This window comes from Stigmatopora argus, chromosome 10 (assembly GCF_051989625.1).
Source record: "Stigmatopora argus isolate UIUO_Sarg chromosome 10, RoL_Sarg_1.0, whole genome shotgun sequence".
In the NCBI taxonomy this organism is placed as follows: domain Eukaryota; kingdom Metazoa; phylum Chordata; class Actinopteri; order Syngnathiformes; family Syngnathidae; genus Stigmatopora; species Stigmatopora argus.
Genome location: NC_135396.1, coordinates 12,730,631 through 12,755,439, shown reverse-complemented (window position 1 = coordinate 12,755,439; position 24,809 = coordinate 12,730,631). Strand labels below are relative to the sequence as shown.

The 24,809-nt window shown below is 40.3% G+C and overlaps 1 protein-coding gene across 1 annotated transcript in view; it reads left to right on the top strand.

The window, feature by feature from the left end:
* dpf1 (double PHD fingers 1) overlaps positions 1–24,809 on the top strand; it is a 36,241-nt gene that overhangs the window by 605 nt on the left and 10,827 nt on the right. Inside the window, exons 2-8 of the mRNA XM_077611393.1 lie at positions 8,125–8,154; positions 9,389–9,549; positions 10,545–10,652; positions 11,566–11,693; positions 11,822–11,911; positions 12,455–12,533; positions 12,617–12,748. Coding sequence (XP_077467519.1) covers positions 8,125–8,154; positions 9,389–9,549; positions 10,545–10,652; positions 11,566–11,693; positions 11,822–11,911; positions 12,455–12,533; positions 12,617–12,748 — 728 coding nt within the window. The remainder of the gene's footprint in view (positions 1–8,124; positions 8,155–9,388; positions 9,550–10,544; positions 10,653–11,565; positions 11,694–11,821; positions 11,912–12,454; positions 12,534–12,616; positions 12,749–24,809) is intronic.

Below are 24,809 nucleotides of genomic sequence, written 5' to 3'. Positions count from 1 at the left end.
CCTGTGCCGTCTGAGATGTAAACAGGTAGAAAAAACGGGAGCTCGGGGCTGCACATTTACCTTTTGCAACCTGTATTTCGGCAGTCATTGGCCAAGGTATTTCATTTGATTCGAATTAAGTAAAGAATCCAAGCCTAATTGCAATACCACCTCTTGCATGGATATTGCAATTTAGCGGGCATTTAATTGTGCAAAGGCGTGCTCCAGGGGATTAAAGTTCCTTTGAGGCAGTATTTTTTTTATTTTTTTTTTATTTTTTTCATACAATGCCGTGTCTTTTTGTATTGCCGTGACTGGCTGCAGTGGAATGCAGACTACCCTTTTAGGCTCCCGGCCAAAAAAGGTGGCTGATGTGCGCCTATTCTGCTTTCAGAGGTGTTTAAGGGGAACACCGTTCTACCCCTTAACCTTATAAGACAAGTGACTATTTTTTACCAATTTAAAAAAAAAAGAAGAAGAAAAATATAGAAAATAAAATAAATAACATAAACTCTTAAATACATAGGGTCCAGATATATGGACATCACATGTTGGGTCTTAAAGCCCACAAATTTGGTAAACAAGTGCCCCAAATGAGTACGCCAGGTCTCAATTTTATGTATAAATATATACAACAATATACGTTCAATTCTTTTCTACTTGGAGGTCTGGCTGTGATTAATGGGATTTCTTGCTGGGCTGTCAAAATTGATTGGACGCACAGGGCCGTCAATGACGGGTGTTTTATACTAAAGGGTGGAATTATTGTGAGTGGTTTTGCTGACCACATTTGCAAAGGTTGTAAGGATTTGCCATGCTACATGAGCATGCCTATCGTATGTAGACATCCATGAATAACTCCCAAGTGTATGGGCTGCTTTTTAAAAGCATACCTTGAGAGCCTGGGACTTAATTCAAATTTATTTCGATAACCTGTGCGATCTTTATAACAACGAAACCAATATAAGGAGGTGGTTTGCAAGGTCAGAGAGTTCACATTGTCACCCCACCTCGCTCTCACGTGATGTCTTATTTAGCATATATAGTTTTTTTTTTGGCTGTCACAAAAATTTCTACTCATTTTTCCTTTGTGCACATTTTGGGTACCTAAAGCAAATTTGGCTTTGTCCTGAAATGGCCTCCTGCTAATTAATTCAGTGGATGTGAAACCTGTAGAAGACATCTTGAGACGGTCGGTGTCCACGGTGCTGTGTTATGCGAAAAGGAATCAGCAGAGGAGAAGCGATTCGCTCCAATCTACTGGAGACTTTTCAAATATTCTCTCTACTCTCTCTGTCGGATTAGAGATAATCTCTCTCTCTCTCTCTCTCTCTCTCTCTCTCTCTCTCTCTCTCTCTCTCTCTCTCTCTCTCTCTCTCTCTCTCTCTCTCTCTCTCTCTCTCTCTCTCCCTCCCTCTCTCGCACTCTCTCTCTTTCTCTCCCTCCCTCTCTCTCTCTCGCTCTCTCTCTCTCTCTCTCTCTCTCTCTCTCTCTCTCTCTCTCTCTCTCTCTCTTTCTATCTCTTTCTCTCCCTCTCCCCCTCTCTCTCTCTTTCTATTGCTCTCTTTCTATCTCTCTCGTACTCGCTCTCTCTCTCTCTCGTACTCCCCCCCTCTCTCGCTCTCTCTCTCCCTCTCTCTCTCTCTCTCTCTCTCTCTCTCTCTCTCTCTCTCTCTCTCTCTCTCTCTCTCACACACACACACACTCTCTCCCTCTCTCTCCCCCTCACTCTCTTCCTCTGTCCATCTTCTCCCTCTCTCCATCTTCTCTCTTTCCTTTCTCTCCACATCACCCTCGCTGACCTGCTTCCACATTCAGGCTCTCCTTTTTCATGATTTTCCCAATCTCAGACTCCATCTCTGACACTTGCAAATTTACTAAGGGTTGCTTGCCTGTTCTCGCGTTGGTCTCACTCACCCTCCAACCTCCATCATACTTCCTCCCATGTTCGATCTAGTGCCAAGTCCTGAAGAGATTTTGTTGCACCTTCCTCCACCAGCAAATTTTATGGCTCAGTTCTTTTACGATTATGAACAGCATGTTTTATCTTCTCATTCCAGCACTCTAGTAGTAGCCACTACTGATTTCACCTGGTTCAAATAATACAAGTAGTATTCATCACACATTTGTGAATAATTTGGAAATAATGGTTTTTTTTTGTGTACCTTCATGGGTGCCTATACTGCATATTGCCATGAGTTCCATGTTTTTTTTTTCTCCCCTGCCTGCTTGGCTGAACCCAGTGAATAATGAGTTCCATGTAATAAAACTCGGTGTGCAAACAGCCCCGCATGTGATGGCTGAATGGCAGCCAGAGCATCCATTTCTACATCTTCATTTTCCCTTTCAATCTCCCCCGTCATTCCTTAACTTGCTCATCTGTAGACACGTTCACATTCACACTCTCTCCTGCTCTTCTTTATTCATAAGGGAGCAAGCCTAAGGTCTGATGTTTTTTTAAGGGCGTTTCTTTCCCAAGTTCCTCCTTTCATCTTATCTTTATTTAGTTTTTTTCTGCTTTATTTTGTGTTTTTGGGTATTTTTCTTTTACCGGAAGACAGGATTGAGAACGAGTGTGAGGGAGGAATAGAGAGAAAGAGAGAGACATAGATAAGTATTTTTAGCTCTATGACCTATTTCTCCAGTGCTACCTAACTGACAGTCAGTCAGCTTCACTGCTTTGGGACCTTGAGTGATTTCCATCCAGGAATTTGTAGTTCAAACCCGTCTTAATTGAAGATGCGCGGCTCTAGAAGAAGAGAACCACGAGAGGCTAAAATCAATCCCATCTTTGTGTAAGTCCTTATTTTTAATATAAGTCCAGTGCACCTTCTTATCAAGAGTTCTTAAGGGTGGAGTCAACACCAACACTGCTTCTCTCTGCAGCTCTTCAATAGGGATGCCAACAGGGGAGGAGTTCTTAGTGATGGTGGCGTGTTTCCAGACGGTGGGAGGGGGTTAAACTAAGGAATCACCAACCCGCACACTCACATGCGCACACTGGGCAAAATACAGGGGTAAAGAGTCCATCGCCATTGTAAGAGGCCAAGTGCAGTGGCAATAAATCTCACCTGAAGGAGCTGCTCAGAGGCAAGATTGCTTTACTCTGATGCACTGCCCCTAATACACACTGCAGCTAATACTACGGTATGCGCTGTATTGTATACACCCACACACAAAGACTAGATATGCATGCATGCACAGGGCTAGAGACTTATACTGTACACTGCAATGTGACTGTTCATGCACGTGTGGACATAAAAAAAGAGGTGCATGCAAGTGTGCACAGAAATGGAAAGGAGCTTTTTTTAGAGCAAGATAGATGAGATGACCAAACCCACAAATGTCAGACAGACGTGAGATAATAGACAATCCCATGGGAAGTTAAATTTGTCCTTTTTGTATGCCCCCATGTACTGCACTAAAACTTAAAACTCATCTCCCATACTGCAATAGTTGTATGTATTAATGGGCAAGCGAGAGAGAGAGAAAGACCAGTCATTTCAGCGAGTGTGAAAGTGGAGGACAGTGGAAAAGAAATTGAATTGAGGGTGGTGGGGAGGAGGGGTGGTGCTGGTGAATTGGTACGGGTGATATTGCATAGTTTAATCTGTTGAGTTCAGCCATGGAAGGGCTGAGTTGGGGGAGGGGAGGAACAGTACAGAAGGCCGCCTGATATTACTTCTTGACTGTGCACATACACATTAGTACTGCAATCACACACACATACACACACACGCATACACACGTACACACATACACACATACACACACACACACATGCACACACATCCAAAGCTCCTTAGGATAGGAAATGCCAATATGAGTGGACTTTCTGTGCATGTGGATGTGAGCAAGTGCACAGATGGACAGCACTAAGTGAACAGGCGTGTGCACCAGGTGTGTAGACTTCACTGTATCGGCACAAGTGTTTCCAAGCTTAGAAATTACAACAATGCACCCATCTTGAAGTTTAAGGCTTGCAATCTGCCTTGTGTTTTTATGAAGTAGTCTGCATTCACTTAAACTTTTTTTTCCATTTCCCTAACCACAATTAAAGTACTCTGTTTATTGTGGTTTCTACTTTAATTGTACTAATTTGGGTGATTCCCAATAGTATTTGTCTTGTACAGCGCCAATGATTGGATTTTACCGCTAGGGGGGGCTCTGTGTTTTTCTATTGAAGTCTAATGAGTGTTAATTGCTGCAACTGGGAAACACAACCTGAACATATATATACTATATATATATATATATATATATATATATATATATATATATATATATATATATATATATATATATATATATATATATATATATACATGTACATGTACATATATATATACATATACACACACACACACACATATATATATATATATATATCCACTTTTAAGTGTTAAAACTTTCACATGAATAAAAAATTGCACTCCACTGTATCATAGTGAGAGGTTTATTTTAATCTGTATGGTTACATAGATACTTGAGATGCACTAATGTAATTTAGGACATTAGAAAGAACCTTTCACTCTTTAAAGTCATACTTCCAAATGCAGTGTAACCATAGATTGGCAGTCTATTGGTTTACAGTACGTATTGACCAACTGTGTTTTGTTGTGACGAGCACAGAAAATCTTAGTATTTTCCATTTATTTATTTCTGTTTAGACATTGTTCCTCACTGAAGCTTCTGTGTGTAGATTGGGCAAAATGCCAGCTAATTACTGAAAGGCTGTATGTATTTCTGATGGCACTTAAAAATGTGTCTTTTACTATTTGCCAGAAATAATCTTGAAAAGGCAGTTCCTAAAATGTTTTGGTTACTTTAGTTTATGAAAGGGTCTCTGTGTTTTGTTCTCTTAGCAATCTGTATGACCAGCTGGACGACAGCAGCTCTGGTCTTTATATAAACTGTTTAGCCTCGCACAGGTGTAGGAAAATTAGTAACACAAAAGGAGATGGAAAAAGAAAATATAGTCTGTCAAAATCACAAATTCAATCAATCAATCAATCAAGGGATTAAGGCAGACAAGCAATTGCACTCACAACTTACACCGCCACTAAGCAGGAATTGATCCACTGCTGCACGCACCCAAGCCAGGTGATCTTCAATTTATTTTGGAAGTAACCCCAAAGTATGGCCGTGGTTCACTAGCCTGAATTCGGTGCGATAAGGCGCAGGCTCGATTCCCGCTGGTGGCAGTATTATTGTGAGTGCAAATGGTCAAATGGTATCATATTAAGATGGCTTTCTTGAAATTTGACCATGTGGTGAAGATGAATGAATGAAAAAGTATTTCCAAATCAGGATATTCTCTTGTTAAGACCCATTTTGTCGCCATCGCCTTGTTAAACAGAACCACATCAATTGCTGCAAAGGAATATTGTGCTCCCTCTACTTACGAATGCTTCTACATACATCATTTTCAGGTTATGAAACCCTTTGCTATGCAAATTACTGTTCCAATATATAAAAACAAGTTAAGAAATACTTTTTTGTTGAAATTGTCATGGTAGTGTTACATCCTGCTTGACAATCTTCCCACAAACGTCCGTTCGACCAAACGTCCGGTCAACCAAACGTCCGGGGACCAAACGTCCGGGGACCAAACGTCTTTCGACGAAACGTCCGGTCACGGACCATGTCCAACCAAATGATGGGTTTCACGGTCCTTATAATGCGACAGCAAAGCTATTTTAACGATGGGATAAAAGATGAAAAAGGGATATCTTTGAGCGATGTCCTTGCTGAAAAATGAGTATTTCACAGGTCATCGTGCTCCCATCCTTTCTTTTTGTCCGTCATCTGTCACTCATCTCCATCTCCTTTGCCCTTGCCTGCCTATTTTCTACCCATCCATTTGTTTTACCATGAAACCACCTTCATATAAGGCATTTCTCTCCCGACTCCATCTTTTTTTTGTGGCTCCTCTCGCCTTCAATCTTTCTCAAACAGTCATGCAGCTTCCCTATCTCAATATTATAAAAGCGTGCGTACCTAAATTGATGGAAGCTATTTTCTCCAGCTGTCAACTTACAGTGTTATCAAGGAACTTATTTCGGTAGCTCGGTGGACAGCAGGGGGAAGACTGATGGAGGGTAGAGGATTTGAAGTGAGAGGGTGTTTAGGGAGGTGCTGGATGAGGAGCTTTTTGGTGGCCTGTTTTACATTTTGAACGTGTTCCTTTCCTCACCACTCATTCATTCTCTCTCTCACTGGTATTTCACTTTTGTCATCAGTGAGCCTTTAAATGGCAAATCTCTTTTTTAGCAACTCTTTCTCTTTTCTCTTAGCAGGTATACAGGGTATGTCTCCTTGGAGATGATTTCCCTTAATTTTGGCTTGAGTTGAATGTTTGTTTGAACAGGATTTAGTCATGTGCTATTCTATTCCTGTATGTGTTTGAAACTATTGGGGCCATTGCTGGCACTGTGGTAGTACTGGATTTTAATAGTGAAGCATTCTCTCATGTAAAATGGTCAAATGGTCCACACAGGCAGCTGTGTAAAGATGTGTTCTCTTCAGCAAACTGTGAAAAGCTCATTTGCAGTGACACATTAACAAACATGGGCACGGTTTGCCCCACATATCACAGATCACATCCTTTAAATGTCACATGCCCAGTGCTGGCCAGAGAGCTTGCAGGATTACTTCAGTAGATTTTAAAGATGCTGCTTCGCTGTGTATTATTGTTGAATTTGTCCACATTTTGACTTATAATGGTGTCACATGGGGTGAGTCCCTTCCTCACTGTTTTTATTTCAGACTTTTTTTGTAATACTAGTTATCACTGATCATTTTTGGGTTTTCTCCATGTGAGAGGTATCAATGCTGTCCTTTTTATTTATTCCAAATAGACGTAGCTTCACTTTATAACATTTTCAGCAATACCGGTATGAATCTCTACGTACCTCACGATAAGATTTGCGATACAAGACTCATTTTAACATTTATCTCATAATATGGTTTGCAACTATTCTCATGGGTTAGGAAATCAACCTACGTTATTCTACAATTAAAGAGAAAAGAAATCTAGATCTAAATGGGAATATAAAAAAATATTCTTTTTATAAATTTGTCAAAAACTATTTTCTTCCTTACAGACCAAAATATTTCAGTGAATAAATACAGCAACACCATATTATTGCAACATTCTTGGAAATTAACGTGTTTCTTAACATAGAAACTTTCCTAGTGGAAAATGTCTGTACCAATCCTTTATCAATCAGTTACAACTTTTTCAAGAGATATATCGATGGGAGGCTAGAGATAGTCAATTTTCATAGTCTGAGACAAAATCATAAAAAAAAAATCAACCTTACGTACAAAAATTCTTTCAGATCCATCCCAGAATAATAGCAATTTTGGTTGGTGTCCTGAACAACTACAAGAAGAAAAACAACAAAAAAGCGAATGCCTTTATGAGCCTGCCTCTGGGCGCTCTAAACAATGACCATACTTATGATTGCAACCATTTCTGTAAATACATTTTTCTACCCCCTTTTCAAACATTTTTGAAAAAGCTCCAGGGAGCCACTGGGGAAGCGCCAAAAAACCAGAACCTATGGTTGCCGACCCCCGGACTAACCTTTAAAGAGGTCTTGCCTGCAATCTGTTACTCCTTCAGAATGTGTCATTAAAAACATGGTTTATTTATTTATTCTTTTTACTATTAAACAAAACAAGCCTTGAACACTTTTTGCACCTCATTTCTTTTGCTGAATAAAGCAATATACTGCAGATTTGATTTTTTTTTTTTATAAGTACAAGGTCGATAAACTTGTTCTCACGAAGTGACAGTTGGTTCACCAAAGCTTTGACTTGGATGCCTGTGTGTTTTGTTTCTTACTGTGTGTAGAGCAGAGTGACCTTGGTGTCTGTGCTCAGCGGCAAGACACAAGAGAAAAGTGATTAACTGTAGAAAGACAACAAGGGAGGTGTGAACGCAAAATTAATCATGTCGAGAGAGCGTAAAAGTAAATAAAGATTTACTTAAAGTGGAGAGAAGCCGAAGGCACAAAGTAGTGGGGGAAGGAGTGAAAAGTCAAACCAATGGAGGAATGGAGAAAGGGGACATGAATGAATGAAGATGGAAAATGACTCATACTGCATCTGTTGGGCTTTTTCTTTTCTCCCCCACAGGCAATCTGGAGGTGCAGTCATCAAGAACAGGTAAGGGAGAGAGCAACCTGGCATTGAATCTTAATCAGACTAAATCAATGAGTGAAAAAAGTGTATTAGTGTTCTTCCTAGAGACCATTGTGATTTTTTTCTCCCTATTGTTAGTCCTTGCCAGTTTATCTGCTACAATTTAATTGGATTGACTTGACAGTAAGCCGCCTCGTGGTGTAGAGGTTCACTCGCCTGACTTCGATGTGGGCAGGCGTGGGCTTGAATCCCGCTGGTGGCGGTATGATTGTGAGTGCGGATGGTCGTTTGTCTCTCTTTGTGCTCTACGGTTGACTGGCGACCAGTCTAGGGCAGGGGTGTCAGACTCAGGTTGGTTCGCGGGCCGCGTTAACGTCAACTCGATTTCATGATGGCCGGCTCATTTTAGATATAATATTTAGATTTTTTTAAAATAAATGGATTAAAAGAACTGGATTAAAAGCCCTGAATATTCATTTTTTTATAGATCTAAAACAATGTTTATTTGAGCTTTTTTTATATTTTTTTTAGATTTTACAAAATGATTTTTGAACTAAAAACACAGAAAAAAATGATTAAATAATTACAATTATTGATTTAAAAGGGGGAAAATAAGGGAATTTAATATACATCTATAATCTTCATTTTAATTTGATCCTAAAACAGAAAGTTGGCACTCATGATTTAGTTTCCCGGGCCACACAAAATGATGCGGCGGGCCAGATTTGGCCCCCGGGCCGCCACTTTGTCACATGTGGTCTAGGGTGTAGTCTGCCTTTCGCCTAAAGTCAGCTGGGTTGGGCTCCAGCAACCCCCGCAACCTTTTCGAGGATGCATGGTATGGAAGATGAATGAATGAATGACTTGACAGTTTATCTCCACAATGGGACTGTTTTAATGACACAATATTAAAGATATTCATAGACATTTGTTTTTAAGATCAAATTATATTCGAGACTGAAAGGACTAATAGGACTCGATTTTTTGGGGGAAACTTGAAGACCTGGTCAGTGTGAGTGGATTTTAACCAAAACAAAGATGATGACATGTGGTGGTGACACTATTTTAGTGCTTAGTATAACACAAAAAAATCCATCCAATACAGTAAAATTGCATTACTATTCATTCATTCATTTTCTGAATCGCTTATCCTCCCTCACAAGCACTGCGGGGGATGCTGGAGCCTATCCCAGCTAAAATGGCATTTTTTAATTATATTGTTGATGTTTCTTAACTCTATCACTTTCCTCTGGTCCAGTCTTGGAGAGGAGTTCTACAAGGAAGCCATCGAACACTGTCGCAGCTACAATGCCCGTCTGTGTGCTGAGCGCTCCATGCGTCTCCCTTTTCTGGACTCCCAGACAGGTGTGGCCCAGAGCAACTGCTACATCTGGATGGAGAAGAACCACCGTGGACCAGGTGGGTGCCCATGTGCGCCTGTGGTTGTTTCATACCTAGTGACCTACTAAAATGTCATTCGTACTTTTCCGAAACCTAGTTTGTCCCTCCTTTCTCTCAACCAGTGTCTCTGTTTTCTACCAAATGTATATTTTTTTCCTTCTCGCCACACTTAATCAACCCCCCTGCATTTGAGCTCATCTACTCCAACTTCTTTTATTCTACCTAACATTGTGGGTTTTTGGGAGATGAAAAAAACACCCCAAGTGGGGATAATATTGCCAAACGTATTTCCAAAAATCAGTGGCGGTCCGTGCATTTTCTCACAGTTTCTTACAGTTTGGTAGCTCTGGCTAATCACTAGCCAATCATAGTTGGTGAAAGCGATGACGTATCCCTACGCCTGCGACAAGGCAATAACGTATCCCCACGCCTGTGACAATGCATTGTGGTGTTGCCTACTCGAAATCTGATTGGTTAAAGCAACAGTCTTATCGACGCTTGTTTAATGCAGCAGAGCCCGCAGAACTGATTGTGAAGGCTTTGAGGCAGATTTCTTACCCTGGCAACAAATAATGGCTGAAATGTGATTGGGTAAATGCTTCAATATGAAAACACACATCTGGAAGCAGTGCAACCAGGGGGAAAGCAATGAAAGGAAGCTAACAGACAATTTGGAATTATTTAATAAGTATTGATGGACAAAATATAATATATGATTCAGATCATCTTCTATTCTTAGGCCAGCAGAAAAGGCCTTGAAGGCTCTGATGGCCCACCACTGCCAAAAATTAGTCTGCATGTGTGTGTGAGTTTGTGTGTCAAAACGGAAAGCGGCATTTTCATTTCAATGTATTTTCAGTTTGGTAAGTAACAGGATGGAAATTGTTTTTGCTTTCTTTAAAAAAGTAAAACACCTCCAACTGTATTGTTATGATATTGCACACATCAAATTTTCCAAAGTGCATTAAAATGTGTTCACAACTAAGCTGTATGTTTTGTGCTTTGAATTTCAGGTCACGCACCAGGTCAGCTGTACACATATCCTGCTCGGTGCTGGCGCAAAAAGAGGCGGTTGAACATTCTGGAGGACCCAAGGCTTGTTCCTATTGAGTTCAAGATTGGTAAGGAAAAAACAATTAACACAATACAATGCTTTGAAAAACCCTCTCAACCAGTTAGTTGAATACAGTACAAATACAATTTATTAAATGTTCAATCAGATCCACTTTCTTGTTATTCTAATTAGTATTATTGTTAGTATGATTTAAATCACGTGTCAAAGTGGCGGCCCGGGGGCCAAATCTGGCACGCAGCATCATTTTGTGTGGCCCGGGAAAGTAAATCATGAGTGCCGACTTTCTGTTTTAGGATCAAATTAAAATGAAGAGTAAAGATGAATATTAAATTTCCTGATTTTCCCCCTTTTAAATCAATAATTGTAATTATTTAATCATTCTTTTCTGTGTTTTTAGTTCAAAAATCCTTTTGTAAAATCTAAAGATATATAAAAAAGCAAAAATAAACATTGTTTTAGATCTATAAAAAAATGAATATTCAAGGATTTCAATCCAGTTCTTTTAATCCATTTATAATAAAAAGAAATCTAAATATTATATCTAAAATGGTCCGGCCCATGTGAAATCAAGTTGACGTTAAAACAGCCCGCGAACCAACCCGAGTCTGACACCCTTGATTGAAATTATGGACTTATTTTAAATTTGATTCCTGGAACAAGTTCAAAAAAGGCTGACATCACTTTTCCTTTAAGAATGCTCAACATGCATTTCAGAAGAGGCAACTGTTTATTAACGGAACTTTGTAGTCTGGTCAAGACATGTCTCCGTTGTTATATATTTTGTCATTCATAATGCACAGACATAAAATTAAGAAATATTTAGTTTTATGTTTTATGCAATGTCCCAACTTTACTGGAATTCATTGAAGGGGGAACAAGCGAGACTTTTAATCAATGTTGTTTTTTTCTGTTTAGTACACTTGTTAGAATGAGTTCTCATTTCAATGGTTTCTCATCAGACTATGAAGCCTCCCTAAAGAAGGAGGGTGGTATTCCAGATGGCCCTGTGTTGGAGTCATTGCTTGCTGGAGATACGCTGGATAAGAAGGTAGAAACAAAAGAGGAGGAGCCAATGAGCGAGTGTCAGGTAAGCCCTATTTGTATTCTTATCTCTTCGCTTTTGTTCTTCTTAGATTTCTTTATATTTTTTAAACCACTACAGCCCAATTGTTTTTCAGCTACCATTCGTGTACTGTACTGCTATTCCCTCAACAGAAATTGCTCGTTGGAGATTTCTCTCATGAGCTGGAGGTGGATGAGATGGAAGAAGATGTTCCCAAGCGCAAGAACCGTACCAAAGCACGGGTAGGGCATCACTCTGGCTCGGATGCGAGCTAGAAGAGAAATTAGTGAGGGTGACGACTAACAATTCAGAAAATGCCTGCAAACAATCTGGCTTTTTTGTGTGCTTACGGTACTGCAGAGTTGGCAAACAGTAATTTTTTAGTTTTTCCTCTTCCAACTCTGATTAGACTAAAATTTGCGCCCCCCCCCCTTTAACCACCTCACCTCCTTAGGGAATATAATCAAGTGTTAACAATGTATCTCGAAAAGGATCACATTCACGTACATAATGTTTCACAGAGACACCAGGCTTGTTAATTGGAGCTGTTGGTCCCCTGCTAGGTGTCATCAGTCCCCTCCTGCTGGAGTGAAACTTTGCACTGAGAGCAGATGATTAAAATGCAAACACGTTCGTGTGTTGACACGTAGAGTGATGAGTGTGTCGCTCAGCTTTTCTAATTTGTGTTTGTGCTAGTATTGATGTTCAAACTGTTCTGCCATGTGCCTGGTGCCTAAATTGTGTTCTTATGTCCATGTGTGTGTGTGTTTGTGTGTATCGGTCAGGCCTACGGAGTTGGTGGCATGAGAAAGCGTCAAGAGCCACCTGCTATAGAGGACAGAGACAAGCCCTATGTCTGTGACAGTGAGTGTTTCCCTCATTTTTTTTAGCCGCAAAGATCGAATGACCACTTGCAGCTTTTCTTTCTTTCTGTTTTTGTATTCCAGTATGTGGAAAGCGCTATAAAAATCGCCCAGGACTGAGTTACCATTACACTCACACTCATCTAGCAGACGAAGAGGGCGAGGAAGACTCAGAGAGGCACACACTTCCCTTCCAACGCAAAAACAACCACAAGCGTAAGTGTATTGATGATTGAATTATTTATATCATTTGCGAGATGAATTTATTCAATGGGGCAGCATGGTAACCTGGTGGCCAGTAGGACAAAGTAACACTTATGAGGTTTTGGGTTAAAATCAAGCCTAAATTCACAATGTTTACATGAAAGACATGTTGATCGACAAAAGACAGAATTGTTCCTTTTTTAATCCACCAATGTTTTCGTGAGTAAATGTATTGGATCATGTGACTGATGATTGTCTCTATTTGCTCAGATATTGCTTTTAGATTGTTTGCTGAAAGAATGCTTTAGACCAGGGGTAGGGAACCTATTGCTCGGGAGCCACATGTGGCTCTTTTGATGGGTGCATATGGCTCTCCGCCAACCTGTCATGTAAAATATGGAAATCGCTGGTGAGAGGAAGCGTCATGTCGGTGTGGTTGACACTACTTCTAGCACCACTTTATTCTTTTTTTTTCATTACACTCTCCTTCATGCATACTCACATTGATCCGTATTGATTAGCAACAGTGCAACAATGTTGTCAAAAGAATTCAGACACTTTTTGTACTTTAAAAGTGGTGAAATGACTAAAATAATGCACACATTTTCATGTGTTTTCTTTTAAATTTTAAGTATGTCTCTCAATGAATAACATTTGGAATTTGGAATTGTTTAAGGCTCTCTGTCAAAAAGGTTCCCGACCCCTGCTTCAGATGGTGACATTTTTATTAACCAAAGCTACTTATGGGCGAAAAGCAAACCATTTTAAGGCATAGAGCAGGGGGGTCATACTCGGGTTGGTTCGCAGGCCGCTTTAACGTCAACTTGATTTCACGTGGGCCGGAACATTTTAGATATAATATTTAGGATTTTTTTAATAAATGGATTAAAAGAGCTGGATTAAAAGCCCTGAATATTCAGTTTTTTATAGAGCTAAAACAATTTTAGCTTTTTAAAATATTTTTAGATTTTACAAAATGATTTTTGAACTAAAACACAGAAAAAAATGATTAAAAAATTACAATTATTGATTTAAAAGGGGGAAAATCAGGAAATTTAATATGCATTCATACTCTTCATTTTAATTTGATCCTAAAACAGAAAGTCAGCACTCATGATTTACTTTCCCAGGCCACACAAAATGATGCGGCGGGCCAGATTTGGCCCCCGGGCCGCCACTTTGACACATGTGGCATAAAGCATCAGAGCTGTTACGCAAACCTCCGCCAAAGCCAACGTAGCCATAACGAATGTCCTGAATGAGCTGAACCAACTGAGCAAAGGTTTGGCCGAGGGTACCCATATTCACAGCTGATTATGGAAATGATGATGGTTCAAAAATATTATAAAAGGTCAGGATTGTATTGAATGATTAAATCAAAGAGTTGTTGGAGACAAGTTAGTGAGTACAAAATGATTTCCCCCAAACAATTTAAGTACTAGAAATGTTATTTATAGTGCTTGCACCTCCCATTAATCAGTAGCCAAGAATTTGTAACAGTTTTGAAAAAGGGTGGTAACCCCTGAACTACATAAACTGCAACCCCAAATCCTTTTCACGCTGCACTTAGTTTTACCAGGTGTTAACTGCATGGCAGGTGGTAGCCCCCCCGGTGCAGGCATAAACATTTTCCGCACTGTTTGCTGTTTGCAAATGAACACTTTTTATTTCAAGCACGTGTGCCACTGCGGCCCACAACCATTTCACGCGCCCGCTGCCAGCCGTCATGGCGTTGTGCTTCATTGGTGCACCGAAGCAGGGCATACAATGTCTCTTGAGATTCTCTGGGATCTCATGAAACAATTGGAATGCTTGGAAAAACTGTAATATGATGATAATAATTTTGCCTTCAATTCATTTATTTCAACATTATTCATAGTGTTAGATGCCCGCGGTTATCATATTGATAAATGAAATGCATCTGACATCCGCTCACATGCCTGTGAAGCTTCAATCAAATTCACCAAATCGGATTAAACCAACCGCGCAGCAAACTAGAATTGCTTTAAGAAGGCATATCCTTTAGATTATGGGGCATTTAACTAGAATCTAAAAAGGTCCAGTTCAGTTAATGAATTTGAAACAAACACAGTGTCAAACAATTTATTGGTACTCGGCCGTTTGGTCGCCGGACTTTTGGTCGCCGGACGTTTGGTCGCCCGGAAGGTTATTGATAATTACCATTTAAAATTGTTGCTCAAATTCCCTAAATACAAACTGCGAATTATTATTTAGTCATACTTAATGCCCTATTAATTATTAGGCTAAAGAAAAGCTCCAAATTTCCCGTACTTTTATTGTGTTTTGTTGGAGAACTTGTTAAGACCCTGACTGACGTCCCTTCCTAAGGGGACAACTCATGTACCTACAAACTCTTATACACTCACACGTCCGCTCATTGAAACTGCTCAGGGCCATTGTTGGCTTTTATTGATGCGTAGACCGTGTTGTTTTACCTTTTTTTGTCGCCGGACGTTTGGTCGCCGGACATTTGGTCGCCGGTTGTTTGGGTGCGGGCGACCAAACGTACGGCGACCAAAAGTCCGGCGACCAAACGTCCGGTCACGCAATTTATTATCATATATATTTAAGGGAGCGGCCAGGTGGGCGGGTGGTTAGCACGTTAGCCTCACAGTTCCGAGGTCGAAGGTTCGATCCCAGGTCAGTCCTCACTGTGTGGAGTTTGCATGCACTCCCTGGGCTTGTGTGGGTTTTCTCTGGGTACTCCAGTTTTCTCCCACATCCCCAAACCATGCAGGGTACACTCTAAATTGCCCCTAGGTATGAATGTGAGTGGGAATGGTTGTCTGTGTCCTTGTGCCGTTCCAATGTGTATGCATAGGTTTGGACCATTGTGTGTGCAAGAGCATCTCTGTCTGTTTGGGTGCCTAGATGTGTACGTGTGTGAATTTAAATCGCTTAATATCCCCCGTTCTTCCATGCCAAAGTCAGTAATCACACACTCGTGCACGCCAACACACATGAACATGCACACCACACACACGCACACAGTCTTTGAAAATGCAATCTTCTCTGCTGAAATGAATAAAGGAAGCTTAGCTGTCTTGGTGGCTATATATATATATATATATATATATATATATATATATATATATATATATATATATATATATATATATATATATATATAGGGTGGGGTCATGAAAATGTGCAGTCTGTGTCGTTTGTGTATGTTGTGGAGCATTATACGGCACCCCAATGGTGTGACTATCGTAGCGGACACACCAGCACCCTATATGCGATAATATTGATATGACTTCACTGAATGAGAACAGCACTGCATGCATAATTCATGTTTTATTCTGGCTCTAAAAAAAGATGTCTAGACACTATAGGGCGGTATGCAGCATCCACAGTGTAAGGTATTACCATAATGTCTTGTTTGAGTAGAGGACTTAAATAATTCATTCCTAATTTATTATTGTCGTGATGATTATGACTGATTTTTTTTTCAGTTGAAAATCATTCTGTTTCATTTTTCTGTCTACTTTATTTGTGTTCTTATTCTCCTCTTTATCAACGCGGTATGTTCTCACTTATGCTACTCCATCCATCATCCTAAAACATATAAAAGATATGCCTTCCTTTCAAAAGCAGACAATATGCCATTTAGACAAATTTATCATTAGAAATTAATTTGTGCTGAAGATCTGTTTTCTTTTTGGGGATTTCTCATCATCCAAAAATGATATGGGTAGAGCAGAATGAAATGTTGGCAATGATGTGCTAGTGAGAGTGGTTGAGAGTGGAAGACAGATGGGAGGAGGAGGTGAAGTGGATGAATAAAGATGGGGGGAATGGAATAATGCTCAATGTCCAGCTGAAAATTGGTTTGGTTGGAATTGAACAGCCAGTTGGCCTGTACATTGATGAGGATAGAAATTAGATTGGCATAAGACAACTAGATTCGAACTGTATGAATGTAGATTAAAGAATAATGATGCAAAGGGGAGGAGGTCATTCTATATCGTCCTCCTCCTCATCTCAGAATTGAGATTCAGTGGCCACTTTATGTAGACGGACAGACGGCGATCCAGTGTGGAGCAGCAGGAACACCGAGTGCCCTGATCGTTGGCCTTGAGTTGTGTGCATGTGTTATACGAGCAATCATGGTGTGTGAGTGTGTGTGTGGGTGTATATTTATGTGTGTCTGACATGCTATAGAGCTTTTGAAGGTCAGAGTCTCTCTGTCTCGACTCAGCATTGTTGCTGTGATTCTTTTCATGCTTTCAAATGGCCTCCTCCCGGAGTTGCAGACTGTTTGAGTGAAGATGAATTTGGATTCGAAGAACATCCATATAAATGTTGCTACAACTAAAAAGTCATCATCTGATTTTAGTGAAGCCAATGCAAATGATTTACTTTTGCGAGCCGCACAATAATGATGTAGTGCAGGGGTGTCAAACCCAGTTTGGTTGGCGGGCCACATTCATGGTGACCAGATCTCATGTGGGCCGGACCATTTTAGATGTAATATTTAGATATATTTTTTATAAATGGATTAAAAGCCCTGAATATTCAGTTTTTTATAGATCTAAAACAATGTTTATTTTAGATTTTTTTTATATATATTTTTAGATTTTACAAAATTATTTTTGAACTAAAAACACAGAAAAAATGGATAAAAAAATTACAATTATTGATTTAAAAGGGGGAAAATCAGGAAATTTAATATACATCTATACTCTTCATTTTAATTTGATCCTAAAACAGAAAGTCAGCACTCATGATTTACTTTCCTGGGCCACACAAAATGATGCGGTGGGCCAGATTTGGCCCCCGGGGCCGCCACTTTGACACATGTGATGTAGTGGGTCGTATCTTGCTCATGGGCACCCGTGCTTTACAGTGTCCTATCCCAAACCAGCTGTTTTTGTTTGACTGACTACTAAATGCCAGAATGGGGAGTGCAAATTGGAAAAAAAATATCAATCTCATAACATAAAGGAAGAAGTAGCAGCATCAGTAGTATTAGTAGATTATTTTGTAGTACATTGAGGTGTTCTTGTTGTTTTTATTGCCGAATGAAATGTAGTACAATCATTTTAAACAACCATCTACTCTTTTCTATTTCTGATCAGGTAATATTCAGATTGCTTCTTAATTGGCTATTGTTCCATTTCCCATCAAAATACATAACCAGCGCTACTAACAATTCCAAAATTGACATTTTTTGTGACTAAATATAGGTTGAACTGAATCATCAAGGTATTGAATGACAATTTATACCACAGACACAAACTCCAAAACAGAATGGCAATTTCCTGGTCAGCTGATAAATGTAACAAACGTGCTGGTCTTATAATAAATATACAGTTGTGTACTTAGAACTTTTCGTGTACACAGAATTATCCTCAGCTGTTGATTATTGCCATTGCTGCTTGGATCAGGAGAGGAAGGGAAATGGCTGTTGCCTAGCAATGTCGTTACCATGGACACCACCAGAGCTCCCACCTAAAGACGAAACTGTTATGTACATTGAAAAAAGAGAGTCTTGGAAGGGAGCGAGATATAGGGGGTGGGGGGGGGGGGGTGGGGGGGGGGGGAATGAAATATGAGAGGTGTAATGAGGAAAGAATAGGGGGGTGAGAAATAGTGGGATGGACGAAGCTAAAAAAAATATGGTAGGGAAGCTTCATTAAAAATAACATAAAGACAGCAATGCGAGGCAGCAAGAAGGCTATGGAGACAAAGAGCAGGAGCAGTTAGAGCTGTAGAGACAGAAAAAAAAACACACCAACAAAATCTATTCGTGATTCATCATATAGATTCCCCCAGAGTGTTTGGCTGGTGAAGGCAGGGGTAATATTGCAGTCTGCTTCATTTGGTATTCTGTCTCAAGATGCTATGCTGTGGCTTGCCGGCTGCTTGTTTTGTGGTTCCACACTGTGTCAGCCATGTTTGGATATGCCGCCCTACCCAACCACACACTCACCCACACACACACACCGGTAAAAAAAACAACAGCACTTCCAAAGAACCTCCCAAATCGACCCTCGACGGATCTCTCTGTTGGAATGTGTTCTGGAGTTGTTGTCGTGACTGAACGATTTTAGATTACAAAAAAAAACGAGCCGAGATTCAATATAGGTACATTTTTTGAAAAAAATGATGCACCTTTTTGTTCGTGATCACAATCACAGACATTGTCTATTCCGCAGTTAGCATGAGCAGAAATAACTAGCGTTAGACAAAGAAATGGCACCATCAGCATCACCAGTTGTCCGGCTAAAACCCCCCACAGCAGTTGTTCGCATTCATCATCGTATTTAATCGACGTCGTTTCTAAAATTCCATCAGATTGCTTTTTACATCCTTCCTCAATGGCAATTTGCCCGTGTTGAGAAGTTTTAGGCACACATTCAAAGCTCTTTCACCATGGAACAAAATAGAATCCCTAATTTGCATCCTAACTATGAAGACACAAGCATGCACTGACTAAGTGGTCCTTTTCAAGTGAGTGTACCGAACACACAAAAACAAAGACATTTTTTGGGTCAATATTGCAAGGCTGCAGTTTGCTTTTGCACTTGTGGGTATTTACTAACTACCGAACTGCAGATTTTGAGAATGATCAATTTGTGATTGTACCTTGACGTCAGCGTAATAACAGAGTAGTCATAAATAAAGTTTTACTACACACCAAAGCTACTTACTCTGCAATTTCATCTCTGCACACTCGGGTATTCTTTGCATGTACACATTATACACCGTGGCACACATACAAGTGCACACGTATCCATGGACACACATCTTTGAGAGTTACGCAACCTGCTGAGTGAGTGAAAGAATGTGTCCTTCCGTGTCTGTTTGTGTGTGCGCTCACGTCGGGGGTTGAGTTGGACAGAATTCCAATGTTATTTTATGCAGGTGGTGTAGAGCACACTATGGAAAAAGTAGCAAAAAATGAGCAGTGAGCAGAAAGAAAAACAGCAATAATGAGAACATTTGAAAGTGCAAAGAGTGAGGCAGAAACAGAAGGTGGGGTGCGCAGGCTGAAGGGAGGAAGAAAGGATGACAGAGAAAGGCAGTGACTTTTCATCTGTGACTGACAGTTTCCATCCGACTGCATTTTTACCTTCTTCTCTGCCCGGACTTCTTTAAAACGCTTGAGAATTTGATCTATTGTTTCTGCAAAAAATCCACATAGATGGTATAGCTTTCCAAAGTAAAATATACATTATTTTAATCCGCCTGTTGTTTGTGCAAAGAGCACAGGGACTCTTATTCATCGCATTATAAAGTGGGGGATGGGATTTGAACTGGACAGCAAAAGTTAATAAGCAAAGGTTTGGTTGTAAATTTGTGTGTGCGAGATATGTGCGCGCGTGTGTGTGTGGACTATATTGTGCCTTTTACTCTTAAGAGGTTCTCCTCATTAAACAGCAAGGCGACAGGAGTGCCGAGCGTGTGCTTTCACACACGGCTGCTCCGATACAACCGGAGCCACTTTTTTTTCCACTGGCACTCCTCTTTGTACCTCCGCTTCATCTTGCACACACACCCTCTCTATTTTCTGCTCTACCTTTTGCTTCATCCATCACTGAAATCCTCTGTCACATTCTGACTGTTTTCAACACGTTCCATTGGTGCCCTCATTTTTAATTATTTGTCTCTTTTTCACTAATAGATTTGGTACAATCTCATATAAATTGGCTAATTTTAATTTTAAGATGTACTTAAGTCAGTGGTGGGTGTAACTCATCTCATTTTCTCAACCGTTTTATCCTCATTAGGGTTGTAGGGGGTACTGGAGCCAATCCCAGCTGTCTCCGGGCCGGAAGCGGGGGACACCCTGAATCGGTGGCCAGCCGATCGCAGGGCACAAGGAGACAAAGGACAACCATGTGTTGTACCCTGCATTTTCGCTTGAAACACAGGGAGAAATAATCACAATAGTGATTTGTTGTTGCTTTCTCAATCTAGCTTTACTGATATCTCTTTATCAACACAAAAAAACATAATATACAATTACACCCATATACATATATATATATATATATATATATATATATATATATATATATAGAGAGAGAGAGAGAGAGAGAGAGAGAGAGAGAGAGAGAGAGAGAGAATATTGAGAATTTGATCTATTATTTCTGCAAATACCCAGTTGTGATATGTGGATTTTGCATGTTCTTCCCGGGCTTGTGTGGGTTTTCTCTAGGTACTCTGGTTTCCTCCCACATCCCCAAAACATGCACGCTAGGCTGGTTGAACACGCTAAATCGCCCCTAAGTATTAGTGTGAGCGTGAATAACCGGTTGTCCGTCTCCTTGTACCCCGCGATTGGCTGGCCATCGAATCAGGGTGTCACCCGCCTGGTGCCCGTAGTTAGCTGAAATAGGCTCCAGCACCCCCCTCGAGCCTTGTGAGGAGAGCGGTTCAGAAAATGAATGAATGAATAAATTGTCTTTCCATGTTCTACACCAAGGGTGTCAGACTCGGGTTGGTTCGCGGGCCGCTTTAACGTCAACTTGATTTCACATGGGCCGGACCATTTTAGATATAATATTTAGATTAGATTATAATATTTTTTTATAGATGGATATATATATATATATATTAGCAACACTTTAGAACCCAAAACAAAACATAATGTACAATTACACCCGTTCAATATACGGTCATAACTTGTTTTATCATTTCTTTTTACAACTTCGAGAAGTCATTCTCAACTATTCAACAGGGCACTCAATGAAATATCAATAACATAAATTCCTTGCTATGACCGTCATAGACACTAATAATGGCGGCCAAAGGTAGCGTGCTGAATGTTATATCCATGTGCATGACCCGGGACTCGCAGATTCACGCTTGCAATTCAAAAGGAAATAAACATTACTAAACATTATCTTCTTTCTCACACGCTAAACAGTGTACATGCAAACCACAAACTCAACCGGCCTCTACAACAACCAGCATACCTTGAAACACAGGGAGAAATAATCACAATAGTAATTTGTTGTTGCTTTCTCAATGCAGCTTTACTGATATGAGGAACATCTGCAGTGGTTCAAGCTATGTGCAACAAGGCATCAATAATCGAATACCGATATACATCCAATCCAAACTAGTGGTATGGGAATCAAGGCATCAATAATCGAATATCGATATACATCCAATCCAAAATAGTTGCAACTCCCCAACCTGCGATTGTTAATGAATTAAACACTTTAGCATGTCACACATGCACACTCCCACCTATACCTAGGGGCAATTTAGAGTGTCCAATTAGCCTGCCATGCATGGTTTTGGAATGTGGGAGGTAACCGAATTACCCGGAGGAAACCCACACAGGCAGGGGAACACACAGGGAGAACATGCAAATTTGACACAGATAGACATGACCTGGATTTGAGCCCAGGACCCCAGAGCTGTGAGGCCGATGCGCTAAACACTCAATCACCGGGCCGCCCGGGTGTAACTCTTGGTTCTCTATTATTTATTCATTCATGGCAGGGGGTGCTGGCGCCTATCCCAGCAAACCACACACAGCAGGCGGGGGATACCCTGATTTGGTTGCCAGCCACTCGCAGGGCACAGTGAAACGGAGAACCACCCATGCTCACAATCTCACTGCCACCGAGTGGGAATCGAACCCAGACCGCGCACACCAAAGTCAGGTGGAAGAAGCACTTCCCCATTGGGTGGCTGGCCCATTATGTATATTTATTGTTTATTATTATTATGTATAGGGCGGCCCGGCCAAATTTTACCCCACTCGAAGTTCAAAATGCCACACATACCATAGCATTAAGTATGTCAATGCAATAGGGCTGACAGTGTATGTTAGTAGTTTTAACATGACTTTTATTGACTAATTTCGTTTGTTTGTTTGTGTTAGTGTTAGTTTTAGTCCCTCCCCTATAATATGGAGTGTAACTAGTGTGGAAGTTGGATTGAAAACATCACAATAAGAAGAGAGTAAGAAGTATCTAAGAGAATCTAAGCAAACGAGAAAAAAAATGAAGATAAAAATAAGACCAAAATTGACCAAAAATAGCATCTGTTTATAAATTATAAACTCTTGTTTCAGTTAGATGTTGATTTTAAAAAAAGGCTAATTTTATTTTCATTTGTTTACTTTTGGGGGGGAAACCCGCCTCAAACATCTAGTGAGAATTCATTAATATTGTTTTGTTTCCTTTATATTGAGAAAAGTTTTGCTGAAAAAATGAATGAGAATGAGTGTAGTACTATGAAAATTGGCAATAGGGCCATGTTGAGGGATGGGGGAATACGATGGAGAGGTCAAAGAGCAGAAAGAAATATAAAAATATGCAGTAAGGTAGTGTATGGGTTGGGGGAGACAAGAAGGAGAAATAAGAAAGGTGGTGTGGTTGGGGGGTAGTATTTGTGGATTCATCGCTTGCTGGATAATTCCCTGGAGGATGCCTCTTCGGCACTTGAAAGCTGTGAAGTGTGTGGTTCTGCTCATACTCCTCCTGGTAATTGGAAGAGGGGAGGGGAGGGGGGACTAGGTAGGAAGGGAGGTGGGTCAGTTCCAGAAGGGAATATATGGGGGTACAGCCAATGAAAATGCAAGGAAGCTGGAGACAAAGGTCGAGTAGAGAGGTGAAATTGATACTTTTTTACATTTGTTTTGCTTAACATTCTTGTTCTTTACCTTCTCCCATTCCCCCTTTCTCACATAGCCATTATTGGCGTGTCTGTGGTTTTAGGCTGCTTCTGAAACAAGGCCATAGGCATTTAATCATTGATGGACTTTTTTCCCTCCACTAATAGCCAGCAGGCCTCCTTGACTTACTCAAATATACCGAGACCTGCTGATTCACTCCCTACGGTTCTCAGACATGCTCGCAGGCGCAAATACAAACACGAGGAACGCTACACATACTACACGCACATACACTGTATATTCTTTGTGCACGTATGTAAGCGGAATGTGTTTCAAATGTGTCTGTCTCGCATAGCCCATAAGGCATTCTAAGACCCAATCAGTGGCAACCAACATCAAAACATAGCCGAGATTAAAGGAGTATGTTTGACCGTAAAAAGGAGACAGAACTGTGTTTGTTTTAGCCCCAGGCATTACAACTAAGCTTTATATTGCACATAAAACATCTTGCTGGGTTGATTTTCCTCAACATAACAATACTTCCGTGCTATATTTTGGTGAAATTGAAAAATAAGAATTTGATCAGATTCATTTAAAGGAAATCTCATAAAACAGCCACTCCCCTAGATATGTTTCACAAGCACCCAGTTTTGATATGTGGAGTTTGCATGTTCTTCCCGGGCTTGTGTGGGTTTTCTCTGGGTACTCTGCTTTCCTCCCACATCCCCAAAACATGCATGCTAGGCTGGTTGAACACGCTAAATCGCCCCTAAGTATTAGTGTGAGCGTGAATAACCGGTTGTCCGTCTCCTTGTACCCCGCGATTGGCTGGCCATCGAATCAGGGTGTCACCGGCCTGGTGCCCGTAGTTAGCTGAAATAGGCTCCAGCACCCCCCACGAGCCTTGTGAGGAGAAGCGGTTCTGAAAATGAATGAATTTGTAAATTGTCTTTCCATGTTCTATGCCAAGGGTGTCAGACTCGGGTTGGTTCGCAGGCTGCTTTAACGTCAACTTGATTTCACGTGAGCCGGACCATTTTAGATATAATATTTAGTTGTTTTTTTAATAAATTGATTAAAAGAACTGGATTAGAATCCCTGAATATTCAGTTTTTATAGATCTAAAACATTGTTTATTTTAGCTTTTTTAAATATATTTTTAGATTTTACAAAATGATTTTTGAACTAAAAACACTAAAAAAAAGGATTAAAAAATTACAATTGTTGATTTAAAAGGGGGAAAATCAGGAAATTTAATATACACCTATACTCTTCATTTTAATTTGATCCTAAAACAGAAAGTCGGCACTCATGATTTACTTTCCCTAGCCACACAAAATGATGCGGCGGGCCAGATTTGGCCCCCGGGCCACGACTTTGACACATGTGTTCCACACTGTTGTAGATTCATTTAGAAAATAGGATTTATTTCTCATCACAGTTTACTCATTATGTTGTTGCAACAACTAT